This window comes from Eumetopias jubatus, unplaced genomic scaffold (assembly GCF_037043125.1).
Source record: "Eumetopias jubatus isolate StellerSeaLion01/CBP00866 unplaced genomic scaffold, mEumJub1_p1.0 scaffold_1, whole genome shotgun sequence".
In the NCBI taxonomy this organism is placed as follows: Eukaryota; Metazoa; Chordata; class Mammalia; order Carnivora; family Otariidae; genus Eumetopias; species Eumetopias jubatus.
In genome coordinates this window covers 207,671,180-207,685,352 of record NW_028274807.1, presented here as the reverse complement: position 1 = coordinate 207,685,352, position 14,173 = coordinate 207,671,180, and the positions used below count along the sequence as shown (strand labels likewise).

General features: G+C 40.2%; 1 protein-coding gene and 1 pseudogene across 1 annotated transcript; one reads left to right on the top strand and one right to left on the bottom strand.

The window, feature by feature from the left end:
* The first annotated feature begins 9,656 nt into the window (after window positions 1-9,656).
* Window positions 9,657-10,448, top strand: LOC148165163 (rRNA-processing protein FCF1 homolog pseudogene; annotated as a pseudogene).
* Window positions 10,449-11,596: 1,148 nt separating this feature from the next.
* On the bottom strand, window positions 11,597-12,556 carry LOC114202847 (olfactory receptor 7A10-like). The gene has a single exon (XM_088022424.1). The coding sequence runs from the start codon at window positions 12,428-12,430 to the stop codon at window positions 11,597-11,599; it is 834 nt and encodes a 277-aa protein (XP_087878550.1). The 5' UTR covers window positions 12,431-12,556.
* Between the last annotated feature and the right edge of the window lie 1,617 nt (window positions 12,557-14,173).

Here is a 14,173-nt window from a genome sequence, read left to right as displayed (position 1 = left end):
TTGCAGGGCAAATGACTTAGAGTCAGAAGTTGTGATTATTTTATGTATACTGTGGAAATAGAACTTGCTTCCTTACTTTATTTCCTAGAATTTCTGTTTTCAATTTCAGTGTCTTATACAATATATGTAACTCATTTTCTTAAGATTTGTGATATCTCTGATATCCAAAAGATTTTCCCTTTGTCATTTTCCTATGTCTCAATGTCATTCCTATCTTTGGATGTGAAATATTTGGACATTCTTATCCAAAGGATTACATTAAGCTGTTAAGAATAATTTCTTTGCAAGAGAGCCTAAAAGGAACATAGACCAGAAAGGAACAGAGACAATATACAGTAACAGTCACCTTATAGGCAATACAAGGGCACTAAATTCATACCTGTCAATAGTTACCCTGAATGGAAATGGGCTCAATGCCCCAATCAAAAGACACAGGCTATCAGATTGGATTTAAAAACAAGACCCATCGATATGCTCTCTGCAAGACACTCATTTTAGACCCAAAGACACCCCCACATTGAAAGTGAGGGGGTAGAAAACCATTTACCATGCTAATGGACACCAAAAGAAAGGTGGGGTGGAAATCCTTCTATCAGACAAATTAGATTTTAAATCAAAGACTGTAATAAGAGATGAGGAAGGACACTCTATCCTTTTAAAGGGTCTATCCAACAAGAAGATCTAACAATTGTAAATATCTATGCCCCGAACATGGGACCAGCCCATTATATAAGGCAATTAATAACAAAAGCAAAGAAACACATTGAAAACAATACAATACTAGTGGGGGACTTTAACACCCCCCTGACTGAAATGGACAGATCATCTAAGCAAAAGATCAACAAGGAAATAAAGACTTTAAATGACACACTGGACCAAATGGACTTCACAGACATATTCAGAACATTCCATCCCAAAGCAATGGAATACACATTCTTCTCTAGTGCCCATGGAACATTCTCCAGAATTGACAACATCCTAGGTCACAAATTAGGTCTCAACCGGTACCAAAAGATTGGGATCATTCCCTGCATATTTTCAGACCACAATGCTTTGAAACTAGAACTCAACCACAAGAGGAAAGTCGGAAAGAACTCAAATACATGGAGGCTAAAGAGCATCCTACTAAAGAATGAATGGGTCAACCAGGAAATTAAAGAAGAATTAAAAAAATTCATGGAAACCAATGAAAATGAAAACACAACTGTTCAAAATCTTTGGGATACAGCAAAGGCAGTCCTGAGAGGAAAGTATATAGCAATACAAACCTTTCTCAAGAAACAAGAAAGGTCTCAAATACACAACCTAACCCTACACCTAAAGGAGCTGGAGAAAGAACAGCAAAGAAAGCCTAAACCCAGCAGGAGAAGAGAAATCATAAAGATCAGATCAGAAATCAATGAAATAGAAACCAAAAGAACAGTAGAACAGATCAACGAAACTAGGAGCTGGTTCTTTGAAAGAATTAACAAGATTGATTAACCCCTGACCAGACTTATCAAAAAGAAAAGAGAAATCACCCAAATCAACAAAATCATGAATGAAAGAGGAGAAATCACAACCAACACCAAAGAAATACAAACAATTATAAGAACATATTATGAGCAACTGTATGCCGGCAAATTAGATAACCTGGAAGAAATGGGTGCATTCCTAGAGATGTATCAACTACCAAAACTGAACCAGGAAGAAATAGAAAACCTGAACAGACCTATAACCACTAAGGAAATTGAAGCAGTGATCAAAACTCTTCCTAGAAACAAAAGCCCAGGGCCAGATGGCTTCCCAGGGGAATTCTATCAGACATTTAAAGAAGAATTAATACCTATTCTCCTGAAACTGTTCCAAAAACTAGAAATGGAAGGAAAACTTCCAAACTCATTTTATGAGGGCAGCATTACCTTGATCCCAAAACCACACAAAGACCCCATCAAAAAGGAGAATTACAGACCAATATCCTTGATGAACATGGATGCAAAAATTCTCACCAAAATCCTAGCCAATAGGATCCAACAGTACATTAAAAGGATTATTCACCACGACCAAGTGGGATTTATCCCTGGGCTGCAAGGTCTGGTTCAACATCCGCAAATCAATCAACGTGATATAATACATTAACAAAAGAAAGAACAAGAATCATATGATCCTCTCAATAGATGCAGAAAAAGAATTTGACAAAGTACAACATCCTTTCTTCATCAAAACTCTTCAGAGTATAGGGATAGAGGGGACATACCTCAATATCATAAAAGCCATCTGTGAGAAACCTACAGAGACTATCATTCTCAATGGGGAAAACCTGAGAGCTTTCTCCCTAAGGTCAGGAATGCGGCAGAGATGTCCACTCTCAGCACTGCTATTCAACATAGTATTAGAAGTCCTAGCCACAGCAATCAGACAACAAAAAGAAATCAAAGGCATCCAAATTGGCAAAGAGGAAGTCAAACTCCCACTCTTTGTAGATGATATGATACTGTATGTGGAAAACCCAAAAGACTGCACCCCAGAACTCCTAGAACTCATACAGGAATTCAGTCAAGTAGCAGGATATAAAATCAATGCAAAGAAATCAGTGGCATTCCTATACACCAACAAGACAGAAGAAAGAGAAATTAAGGAGTCGATCCCATTTACAATGGCACCCAAAACCATGAGATACCTAGGAATAAATCTAACCAAAGAGGCAAAGGATCTGTACTCACAAAAGTATAAAATACTCATGAAAGAAATTGAGGAAGACACAAAGAAATGTAAAAACGTTCCATGCTCATGGACTGGAAGAACAAACATTGTGAAGATCTCAATGCTACCTAGAGCAATCTACACATTCAACGCAATCCCCATCAAAATACCATCAACTTTTTTTCATCGAAATGGAACAAATAATCCCAAAATTTGTATGGAACCAGAAGAGACCCCTAATAGCCAGAGGAATGTAGAAAAAGATAAGCAAAGCTGGCGGCATCACAATTCCGGACTTCCAGCTCTATTACAAAGCTGTCATCATCAAGACAGTATGGTACTGGCACAAAAACAGACACAGAGATCAATGGAACAGAATCGAGAGCCCAGAAATGGACCCTCAACTCTATGGTCAACTGATGTTTGACAAAGCAGGAAAGAATGTCCAATGGCAAAAAGACAGTCTCTGCAACAAGTGGTGTTGGGAAATTGGACAGCCACATGCAGAAGAATGAAACTGGACCATTTCCTTACACCACACACAAAAATAGACTCCAAATGGTTGAAAGACCTAAACGTGAGACAGGAGTCCATCCAAATCCTAAAGGAGAACACAGGTAGCAACCTCTTCGACCTCAGCCACAGCAGTTTCTTCCTAGAAACATCACCAAAGGCAAGGGAAGCAAGGGCAAAAATGCACTATTGGCATTTCATCAAGATAAAAAGCTTTTGCACAGCAAAAGAAACAGTCCACAAAACCAAAAGACAATCCACAGAATGGGAGAAAATATTTGCAAATTACATATCAGATAAAGGCTAGTATCCAAAATCTATAAAGAACTTATCAAACCCAACACCCAAAGAACAAATAATCCAATCGAGAAAAGGGCACACGACATGAACAGACATTTTTCCAAAGACATCCAAATGGCCAACGGACACATGAAAAAGTGCTCAACATCGCTCGGCATCAGGGAAATCCAAATCAAAACCTCGATGAGATATCACCACCCACCAGTCAGAATGGCTAAAATTAACATGTCAGGAAATGACAGATGTTGGCGGGGATGTGGAGAAAGGGGAACCCTCCTACACTGTTGGTGGGAATGCAAGCTGGTGCAACCACTCTGGAAAACAGTATGGAGGTTCCTCAAAAAGTTGAAAATAGAGCTACCATATGACCCAGCAATTGCACTACTGGGTATTTACCCCAAATATACAAATGTAGGGATCCGAAGGGGTACGTGCACCCCAATGTTTATAGCAGCAATGTCCACAATAGCCAAACCGTGGAAAGAGCCAAGATGTCCATCGACAGATGAATGGATAAAGAAGAGGTGGTATATATATACACAATGGAATATTATGCAGCCATCAAAAGGAATGAGAGCTTGCTGTTTGCAACGACGTGGATGGAACTGGAGGGTGTTATGCTGAGTGAAATAAGTCAATCAGAGAAAGACATGTATCATATGACCTCACTGATATGAGTAATTCTTAATCTCAGGAAAGAAACTGAGTGTTGCTGGAGTAGGGGTGGGGTAGAAGGGATGGTGTGGCGGGGTGATAGACATTGGGGAGGGTATGTGCTATGGTGAGCGCTGTGAATTGTGCAAGAATGTTGAATCACAGACCTGTACCTCTGAAACAAATAGTTCGATATATATTTAAGAAAAAAAAGAAGAAGATAGCAGGAGGGGAAGATTGAAGGGGGGGAAATCAGAGGGGCAGACGAACCATGAGAGACGATGGGACTCTGAAAAACAAACTGAGGGTTTAGAGGGGAGGGGGGTTCGGGGATGTGTTAGCCCGGTGATGGGTATTAAAGAGGGCACGGTCTGCGTGGAGCACTGGGTGTTATCCACAAACAATGAATCATGAAACACTACATCAAAAACTAATGATGTAATGAACGGTGATTAACATCACAATAAAAAATTTAAAGAAATGGTAAAAAAAATAGGTGGTTTCCTTGGTTCTAAGATTGCAAGTTTTACTATTACATGCTGTGGGGCCTTTTTCTGTTTTCCTTCATCTTGAGAAGGGTCCTGTCTGCCTCTAGGCATGAATGTTTGTTTCATTCCCCAGATTAGGAAAGTTCTCAGCTACAGTTTGTTCAAATATGTCTTCTAGTCCTCTCTCTCACCCCACCCCTCAGGGATCCCAATAATTCTGACATTGGAACTTTTCATGGCATCACTTATTTCTCTAATTCTGTTTTCATGGATTTTAAGCTGTTTTTCCCAGGCCTCATCTTTTTCCTTCTTTTCCATCAATTGGTCTTCTAGATCACTAATTCTTTCTTCTGCCTTGTTTAACCTATCCTGACATCATATCATGACTTGCGCTGAAATAAGGAGTCACGTGCTCAACCAACTGAGCCACCCAGGCACCCCTAGAAATGTAAGTTTTAAAAGAAACTAAGGGGCGCCTGGGTGACTTAGTCACTAAGCGTCTGCCTTCAGCTCAGGTCATGATCCCAGGGTCCTGGGATGGAGCCCCGCATCGGACTCCCTGCTCAGCAGGAAGCCTGCTTCTCCTTCTCCCACTCCCCCTGCTTGTATTCCCTCTCTCTGTCTCTCCTCTGTCAAAAAGTAAATAAAATCTTTAAATAAATAAATGAATGAATGAATGAATGAATGAATGAAACTAAGAGCTTATGGAACAAAGGATAGCCATAGGAGTAAGAATAGGTTAGGCATGGAGCTATCTCAAACAACAATCTGAAACACAATGACAATCTAAAACTAAGTTTCTAGACAGGTATAAAATAGTATTAATGTAATGACATCAACCTGGGTCACTTATTCAAGATTAAAGTGCTAAAGACTTGAAAACAGGGGTGCCCGGCTGCCTCAGTCAGTCGAAGTACAGCTCCTGATTTGGGGCTTGTGAGTTTGACCCCCACATTGGGCCTACAGATTATGTTTAAAAATCAAAAATTAGAAATAAAAGAATATAACAAAAAAGTGGGTAGGCAGCATTATCTAAAGTGATGCTTTCATCTCATGTAGAGATATATTACTTCATATTTGTTTAGGAAGAAAAGGTGAATGTTAGTCAAATGACAAAGAATACCTTTCAAATGAGGGCTGCCAGTGACATGACTTTGAGAAATAGGTCTAATCACAAAATACCAAAAGATACAATAAGGAATAAAAGAAATGTGAAGATAGGTTGGAAATATGTGTAAATGGTGATTTATTTATTCAAAAGATTCAGAAGAACTTTCTACACTTAAACATGCAAGAAGGGGAAGAAAAATATGACCAAATGATAGGCTTGAGCGCAAGAATGTATTAACTTTCCTACTACCCTCAAATACATACACATACATAAAGGAACTGAAGGTTAAATGGCAAAGTTGATGGAAAAACTCCAATTCTTATGTTTGAAAAATGCAATCAACAACAGGAATATAAACAATCCAAACCCAACAAACAAAGCACAAAAGTGACCCTGACAATTTACAATAGAGAAAGCAAATGTCTTAGAAACTCACAAATATATTCATCCTGGCCAGTAAGGAAATAATTGCAATGTAAAGCTTTTTTCATATACCACTTTCACATATAAATTTTTTTTTAAAAAAATTGATTTGAATGTCCAGCAAAGAAAAGGACTGTGAAATGTACGTCTTATGATCCACTGGTCTGGATCTTTCTCACCAATATGGGAGCATACTCAAATTGTCCCTGGCTTAAAAGAGTAAAAGGAATGCCCTCTCTTGACTGTTTATCCCTCCTGGCTAATGCCCTATATCTCTATTCCCTTTATTCACAAAGATTCTTGGACTTGTGTCTTACTCCTACTGGGACCACTCTCTGCCACCCATCACCACTCTTCCATCACCACTAGTTAATCCTCAACAATCTCCCCTGCATGGCTGATTTGAATGTTTGCTTTTCTTTCTAGGACCATAGATAAATGTATTCATTAGTTAATCCAGCAAGCTAACAACCACAGTGATGTCCACGATGTTCATATGAAGTTATGCTTAGAATCCCACATTACCTTCAGAAATAAGGAATGTGATGCTCAGAAAGCTGAAATTTTTAGTAATTACCTAACAAAGCAGTTAAAACTTATGTACAGGCTTATTGTGTATAAATCATACACAAATAGAAACTTGAACTATGTACTCTTCATTTTTGTGTAGGTCCTTTAATTCACCAAAGTGTATGCAGGTTATTGTGTATAATTTTACATTAATGATTTAATTCAGTGGAACAAACCTAATGGTACATGTCTATGGGTAGGATCTAGAGCACATGTAGCTGACTCTCACTTAAGAGGGATGGGAGATAGCACTTCTAATGGGGAAGAAAGCCAAGTGTTAATACGGATGTATGAACAATGGAATGAAATTTAAGTAATTCACATGATAAACCAATTTTTTATAAATAGAAGATTAGCCTACATTTGGAAATGTAGTAATAAGAGCCCATAAAGTTGCTGAGACAGAAGAGCACTACAGCCACACACAACACTATGGTTTAGCCTTAGAAAAAGTGTGTAGAGATTCACACCTGACTCCAGATCCATGAGAAGCCCAGGAGAGATCAGAAACAAGTCCCAGCACATAATTCCATTTGATTGTAAAGGTGTTATGATATCCCATTTGACAAGGACAGTCTGTTACACAGTAAGAACTGACTGACACAATAATCAAGTGAACAGAACTGAGACAATTACAACTTGTGCTCCTTTTTACTTATGGCTTATCTGACCTTAAGGAGAGCAGTCATGATCATTCTGTTATTCAAGTTTATTTCCAATGACTTTATGAACAAGTGACTATATGTGGGCTCCCTTCTGGGTAACTGAGAGAGTTTGAAGGACATGCACATTTGTGCAGAAGAACTGGTGATCCTGTACCACATGATCAGCAGGACATCCAGCTCTCCTGTGAAGCGTCCTCTGATCATGCAGGTGGAAGAGATTTCTGAGCAGGAAGGAGGTATGAAATGGCTAATGCTGATATTGTCCATTCGCCACCCCTTAGTATTTGAGACAAATACTAGGAAAAGGGAGTTATTTCATGGAACAAGATAGAGTCATATTAGCAGGTAGCAGTGGAAATTTTCAATTAGAAACAGGAATATAACTCTGTGATAAAACTTAGAAGACACTAAGCAATTCTTCACCTCAAAGAATAAACCCCCTCAGTTGTGGACACCAATTATCTATGCTTCAGTAAATAGATGCACACCATGAAAAGGAAATATTTTGGATAGTAATAAAGTTCGTGGCTTGAAATGTTGCACCCTCACAGTTCTTAAATATTTTTACTTTTTTAATGCCAGTATAATTAGCATACAGTGTTATATTAGCTTCAGGTGTACAATGTAGTGATTCAGGAATTCTATAGATTACTCATTGTTCCTCACGATAAGTGTACTCTTTTTTTATTAAGGTTGTATTTGTTTGTTTGTTTATTTATTTATTTATTTGAGAGAAGGGCAGTGTGGGGAGGGGCAGAGGGAGAGAGGATCTGAAGCTGACTCCATGTTTAGGAGGAGCCTGATGCAGGGCTTGAGCTCATAACCCTGATATCATGACTTGAGCCGGAACCAGGAGTCAGATGCCAAATCAGCTGAGCCACTCATGAGCCCCTTGATAAGTGCACCCTTAAACCCCTTCACCTATTTCACCCATCCTCTTGTCCACCTCCCCTCTGGCAAACACCACTTTATTCTCCATATTGAAGATACATTTTCCTCCGTTTTTTTGGTTTGTTTGTTTGTTTGCCTCTTTTTTTCTTTGTTTAGTTTCTTAAATCCCACATGTGAGTGAAATCATATGTTATTTGCCTTTCTCTGACTGACTTATTTCACTTAGCATTATACTCTCTATACCCATCCATGTTGCAAATGGCTACATCAAAACAAAAAGTTCCTGCACAGCAAAAGAAACAGTCAACAAAACAAAAACACAACCTACTTAATGGAAGAGGATACTTTCAAATGATATATAAGACATCCAGATGACCAAAAGACACATGAAAAACACTCAACAACACTCATCATCAGGGAAATGTAAATCAAAATCACAATGAGATATCACCTCACACCTGTCAGAATGACTAAAATCTACAGCACAGGAAACAACAGATGTGGGCAAGGATGTGGAGAAAGGGGAATGCTTTTGTACTATTGATAGGAAAGCAAACTGGTGCAGCCACTCAGAAAACAGAGTGGAGATTCCTAAAAATTAAAAATAGACCTACTCTATGATCTAAGGATCCCACTACTGAGTATTTACTCCCCAAAAAATGCATCCACCTATTTCTGATCATCTCTGACACTAAGAACATATCAAGTCAATCCATTTATTCAAATTTGTATTTCCATGCAGACTCCACTGGGAAATATATGTTTGCTAATCAGTGTTTGCCAGTGTCCGTGATAGGCTTTCTGGACACCTAGGTGAATAATAGAATAAAACAAGGAGACTAGTTTTAAAGCACAATAGCATGTTTGTAGAGAAAGTGCCTGACATGAAGCTTTTGATTTCTGAAGCATGCATTTCAAGGACAACCGTGTTGAATAAACATATTGTCAGGTGTGTGACAATTACCAGATAAGCAGTCAGGCTGTCCCCAGCCACGAAGTATCTCTTCAGAAAGATCTGGGTAACCTCAATACTGAACCAGTAGTGACCCTGCTTTCCCTTTCCCTGCCAGAATTTCACTCTTATGTTTTAAACTGGTCAATAAGGAGTGAACCTAGGAACCCCTAGCCACTCTGCCCATGGACCTCAATAAAGGCAGGGCCCCCAGTTCTGGCTTTCTCTCTCTTGTTCTGAATCTCTGACCCTCTGCACTTTCTGACACTGCTCTCCAGGACCTGTGAGTATAAACCTGGTTTTGTTAGAGTTCTTTGATGGGCACTGCTGAGGCATGTCTTGCAATCACAATAAGAACCCAAGGGCTGGGTTGGTGATTCCGGAAGAAACAAGTGCGCGGCGTGAACATGGGGAAGCAAAAGAAAACCAGAAAGTGTGCGACCATGAAGCGAACGCTTAGTCTCCGAGATCAGAGTCTTAAAGAGAAGGACAGATTAAAACCTAAAAAGAAAGAAAAGAAAGATCCCAGTGCGCTCAAGGAAAGAGAAGTCCCCCAACATCCTTCCTGCTTATTCTTCCAATATAACACACAGCTGGGCCCACCTTACCACATCCTGGTTGATACCAACTTTATCAACTTTTCCATTAAAGCGAAACTTGACTTAGTACAGTCAATGATGGACTGTCTGTATGCCAAGTGTATCCCTTGTATAACTGACTGTGTAATGGCTGAAATTGAAAAACTGGGGCAAAAGTATCGAGTGGCTCTAAGGATTACCAAGGATCCAAGATTTGAACGATTACCATGCACACACAAAGGAACCTATGCAAATAACTGCTTAGTACAGAGAGTAACTCAGCACAAGTGTTACATTGTGGCCACAGTTGACCGGGACCTTAAAGGAAGAATCCGGAAGATCCCTGGAGTTCCCATCATGTACATTTCTAACCATAGGTACAACATTGAGCGGATGCCAGATGATTATGGAGCCCCTCGGTTCTAATTCTTAAAAGATAGAGTTCCTCTGCCTTCCTTTACCAACTTTTTCTGTTGCCAGTTCATATTAGCAATATGCTGTAGCATGAATTATTCTTCTTACTCATTTGCTCTGTTATGAGCTGACTGTAGTTAAATACACTCACTTTTTGATGTTTTGAAATTGATATTTTGTATCATTTTAAATATTGTTGCATCTTTTTATAAATCAGATGATTGCTCATATTAAAAAAAAAAAAAAAAAACAGACCCCAAGGGCTGGTACAGCCACAGCAGAGCCTCTGGTCAGGGAAGCATCTGTGGGAATGTCCAGAAGCACAGGGGTGCAGGGGAGTGCCCAGGCTTTCCTAGTCTGAGCATCGCTGTCAGTAGCCTGAGACTTAATGGGAACAGTGTTAGAGTCCACATTCTCAGGAAGAGGAGTGAAGGTAGTGATGTAAAAAGACTGACAGAATCAAGGTGAAAACTGGGGTTTTGTATTTTCCTCTACAAAAAAGTTATGTGAAGGGCTTAGTGGCCAAGGTAGTTTCTTCCATATGAAGAATACAGCTCATGATTATTCTTTTGGGAAATCTAGGGAAAATTTACTTGGCATGGTATGTCATTTGAAATGAAATTAGCCCGGTGATGGATATTAAGGAGGGCACGTACTGCATGGAGCACTGGGTGTTATACGAAAACAATGAATCGTGGATCACCACATCAAAAACTAATGATGTGAGGCGCCTGGGTGGCTCAGTCATTAAGTGTCTGCCTTCGGCTCAGGTGATGATCCCAGGGTCCTGGGATCGAGCCCCGCATCGGGCTCCCTGCTCCGCGGGAGGCCTGCTTCTCCCTCTCCCACTCCCCCTGCTTGTGTTCCCTCTCTCGCTGTGTCTCTGTCAAATAAATAAATAAAATCTTAAAAAAAAAAACTAATGATGTATTGTATGGTGACTAACATAACATAATAAAATAAAATTAAAAAAATAAAAATTGTAGTACATCTGCTGTTGCTGGGGAAAAAAAAGAAATGAAATAAGTTTGAAGAAATTAGAATGTGGACTCTAACACTGTTCCCATGTAAGATACAGAAATTTCCAGGCACTTGTAATTGAAATTTGGGGAAAACATTGGAACATATGAAAATGGACAAAGTGGAATACTGTCTACATCAGATAGAACAGAAGGTTAAAAAGGGAGTTACTTAAATGTGTGGAAAAGTTGAATTCAAACAATTGGAAATTCCAGGAAATAAATAGAAGGTGCAGATTCCACTTCCCTAGTCAGATCGAAAAATAGCAGTTCCTGGCTCTGAGGCTGTGAGCCTTGCAATCATGGACCCTTCTTCAGCCCCAGGACGATGGGCCCTTACATCACTGGAACCCCAACAATTCTTTTCAGAGCCCTCTTTATGTCTCTGTTCCTCAGGCTGTAGATGAAGGGGTTCAGCATGGGCGTCACCACCGTGTACATCACTGAGGCTACTGCACTTGAGTGGGAGGTCTGGGGAGCAGCAGAGCTAAGGTACACTCCTAGAATTGTACAATAAAACAAGGAGACAACGGAGAGGTGAGATGCACAGGTGGAAAATGCCTTATACTTGCCCTGAGCTGATGAGATCCCACATATGGAGGAAACTATCTTAGAGTAAGAGAAAAGGATCCCAGCGAGGGGACCACCACCCAGCAGCACAGTTGCAAAATACATCACCATGTCGTTAAGAAAGGTGTCAGAACAGGCCAGTTGGACCACCTGATTGATTTCACAGAAAAAGTGGGAGATTTCCACATCTGTACAAAAGGACAGCAACAACACCGTTAAGCTTTCTAATAAGGAATTCAGGACACTCATCACCCAGACCACCAGAACGAGCAGTACGCAGTAGGAAGGTTTCATGATAACCGTGTAGTGCAGGGGGTGACAGATGGCCACAAACCTGTCATAGGCCATTACAGCCAGGAGAAAGTCATCGAATCCAGCAAAGAGTATGAAAAAGTACATCTGCGTGAGGCAGCCGGCATAGGTGATGACTTTGCTCTGAGCCTGGATGTTCCACAGCATCTTGGGGACGGTGGTGGAGGTGAAACAGATGTCCACAAAGGACAGGTTGGCGAGGAAGAAGTACATGGGGGTGTGGAGATGGGAGTCTGAGCTGACGGCCAGGATGATGAGCAGGTTTCCAAACACAGTGATCAGGTACATGGAGAAGAAAAGCCCAAATATGACTGGCTGCAATTCCGGTTTCTCTGATAATCCCAGAAGAAGAAACTCTGAAATTCCTGAATCATTTCCTGATTCCACATGGTGGAGGCGACTACCAGGAAACAAAAAATAACATGACGAATTTTCTCAATAATGAACATTACAAATATCATTGAAATTCTATTTTTATTTTACATTCACAAAGTCAATATCGACAGTTTTCTATAGAAATTGTCCCCTGTCAGGAACCCCCATCCCGGCTCTGAATAGGAATGGGCATCCCACACATGGCCTTTCCCCCAAGTACTCATGTATTCTATACTTTTAATGAGAAATTCTGTCACACGTTTGAGGAATAAACTTGAGTACTGACTAACCTCCAGGCAAAGAATATAGGTGTCAGGAAACAAGTCTGCACAGTTTAGTGATGGAGAAGATAAGCAGATAAAAGATCAGATAGAATATCAGAAGGTGACCTGTACTATGAAGAAAAAGCCAGTAAATGGAAAGAGAGCATGGAGGTGTTATTTTTTACTGGTTGCTTGGGTAGGCCAGCACACTTTTTTTACTTAAATTCAATTAGCCAACTTATTAGTTTCAGATGTAGGTTCAATAATTTATCAGTTGCGTATAACACCCAGTGCTCATCACAACACATGCCCTCCTTGATACCAATCACCAATTACCCCATCGCCCCACCCACCACCCCTCCAGCAACGCTGTTTGTTTCCTAAAGTCAAGAGTCTCCCATGGTTTTTCTCCCTCTCTGATGACTTCCCATTCAGTTTTCCCTCCCTTCCCCTATGATCCTATGTGCTGTTTCTTACACTCCACATGAGTGAAACCAGCACACATTTACACAGAGGCCTCAGGAAGAGACAGAAGGAGACACAAGGTTATCTGAGGAAGTGTGTGCCCATCAGAGGGAACAACCCTGCAAAGGCTCTCAGAAAAGACTTGCTTTTTTTCAAAATCAATTTTTAAAAAAATTTGAGTGTGGTTGACTCACAATGTTACATTAGTTTTGGGTGTACAACACAGTGATTCAGCAAGTTTAAACATTACCCCGTGCTCACCACCTGTGGAGTTTCTAACTGTCACCACACAACGTTATATAATATTGACTCTATTCCCTGGGCTGTGACTTTTATTTCCCCGACCCATTCATTCCTTAACTGGAAGCCTGTATCTCCCACTCCCCTTCACCATTCCGCTTTCCATTTGTTCATTTATTGGTTGAAAAATCACTATTCTCACCTCCAGTCACAATAATAAAGCAAACAGGGATACAAGGCAAGCTGCTGATAATCAGACTGTCTTTCCCCAAAAAATGTAAAACGGCATCCAAATTCCAGGAGCCAAGTCTCCTATGAGCATGTAATCATGGGTCTCCCTTTGAATAGGATCATTTTGTGTCCAGTAGTTAAACAAAAAATCAGTTCCAAAGTCTTTGAGGAATAAAAATAGGGAGAAAGATCTAATAAGCTCAGGTAGCCCCTAGAGATGGTGAGGAGGAGCAAACGTCCTTGGTTCTGGCAACACTCCAACCCCAGTTACAGCGCCTTGATGCCCAAAATAATAAAGCAGCAAGAAGCAGTTTCTCCAAAAGAAAAAGTAGGGATGTCTTTATGTTATCAAGACATCTGACCCATTGAACATCCCACCGGAATAACAAGCAAAGGGAAGACACCCACAATTCACAAAAACAAATACACACAGTACAACAAAAGTGGGGGATTTTAA

Bases quoted from the DNA above. Each gene is read 5' to 3' on its own strand.
- LOC114202847 (XM_088022424.1), bottom strand. From the start codon at position 12,430: ATGTACCTGATCACTGTGTTTGGAAACCTGCTCATCATCCTGGCCGTC.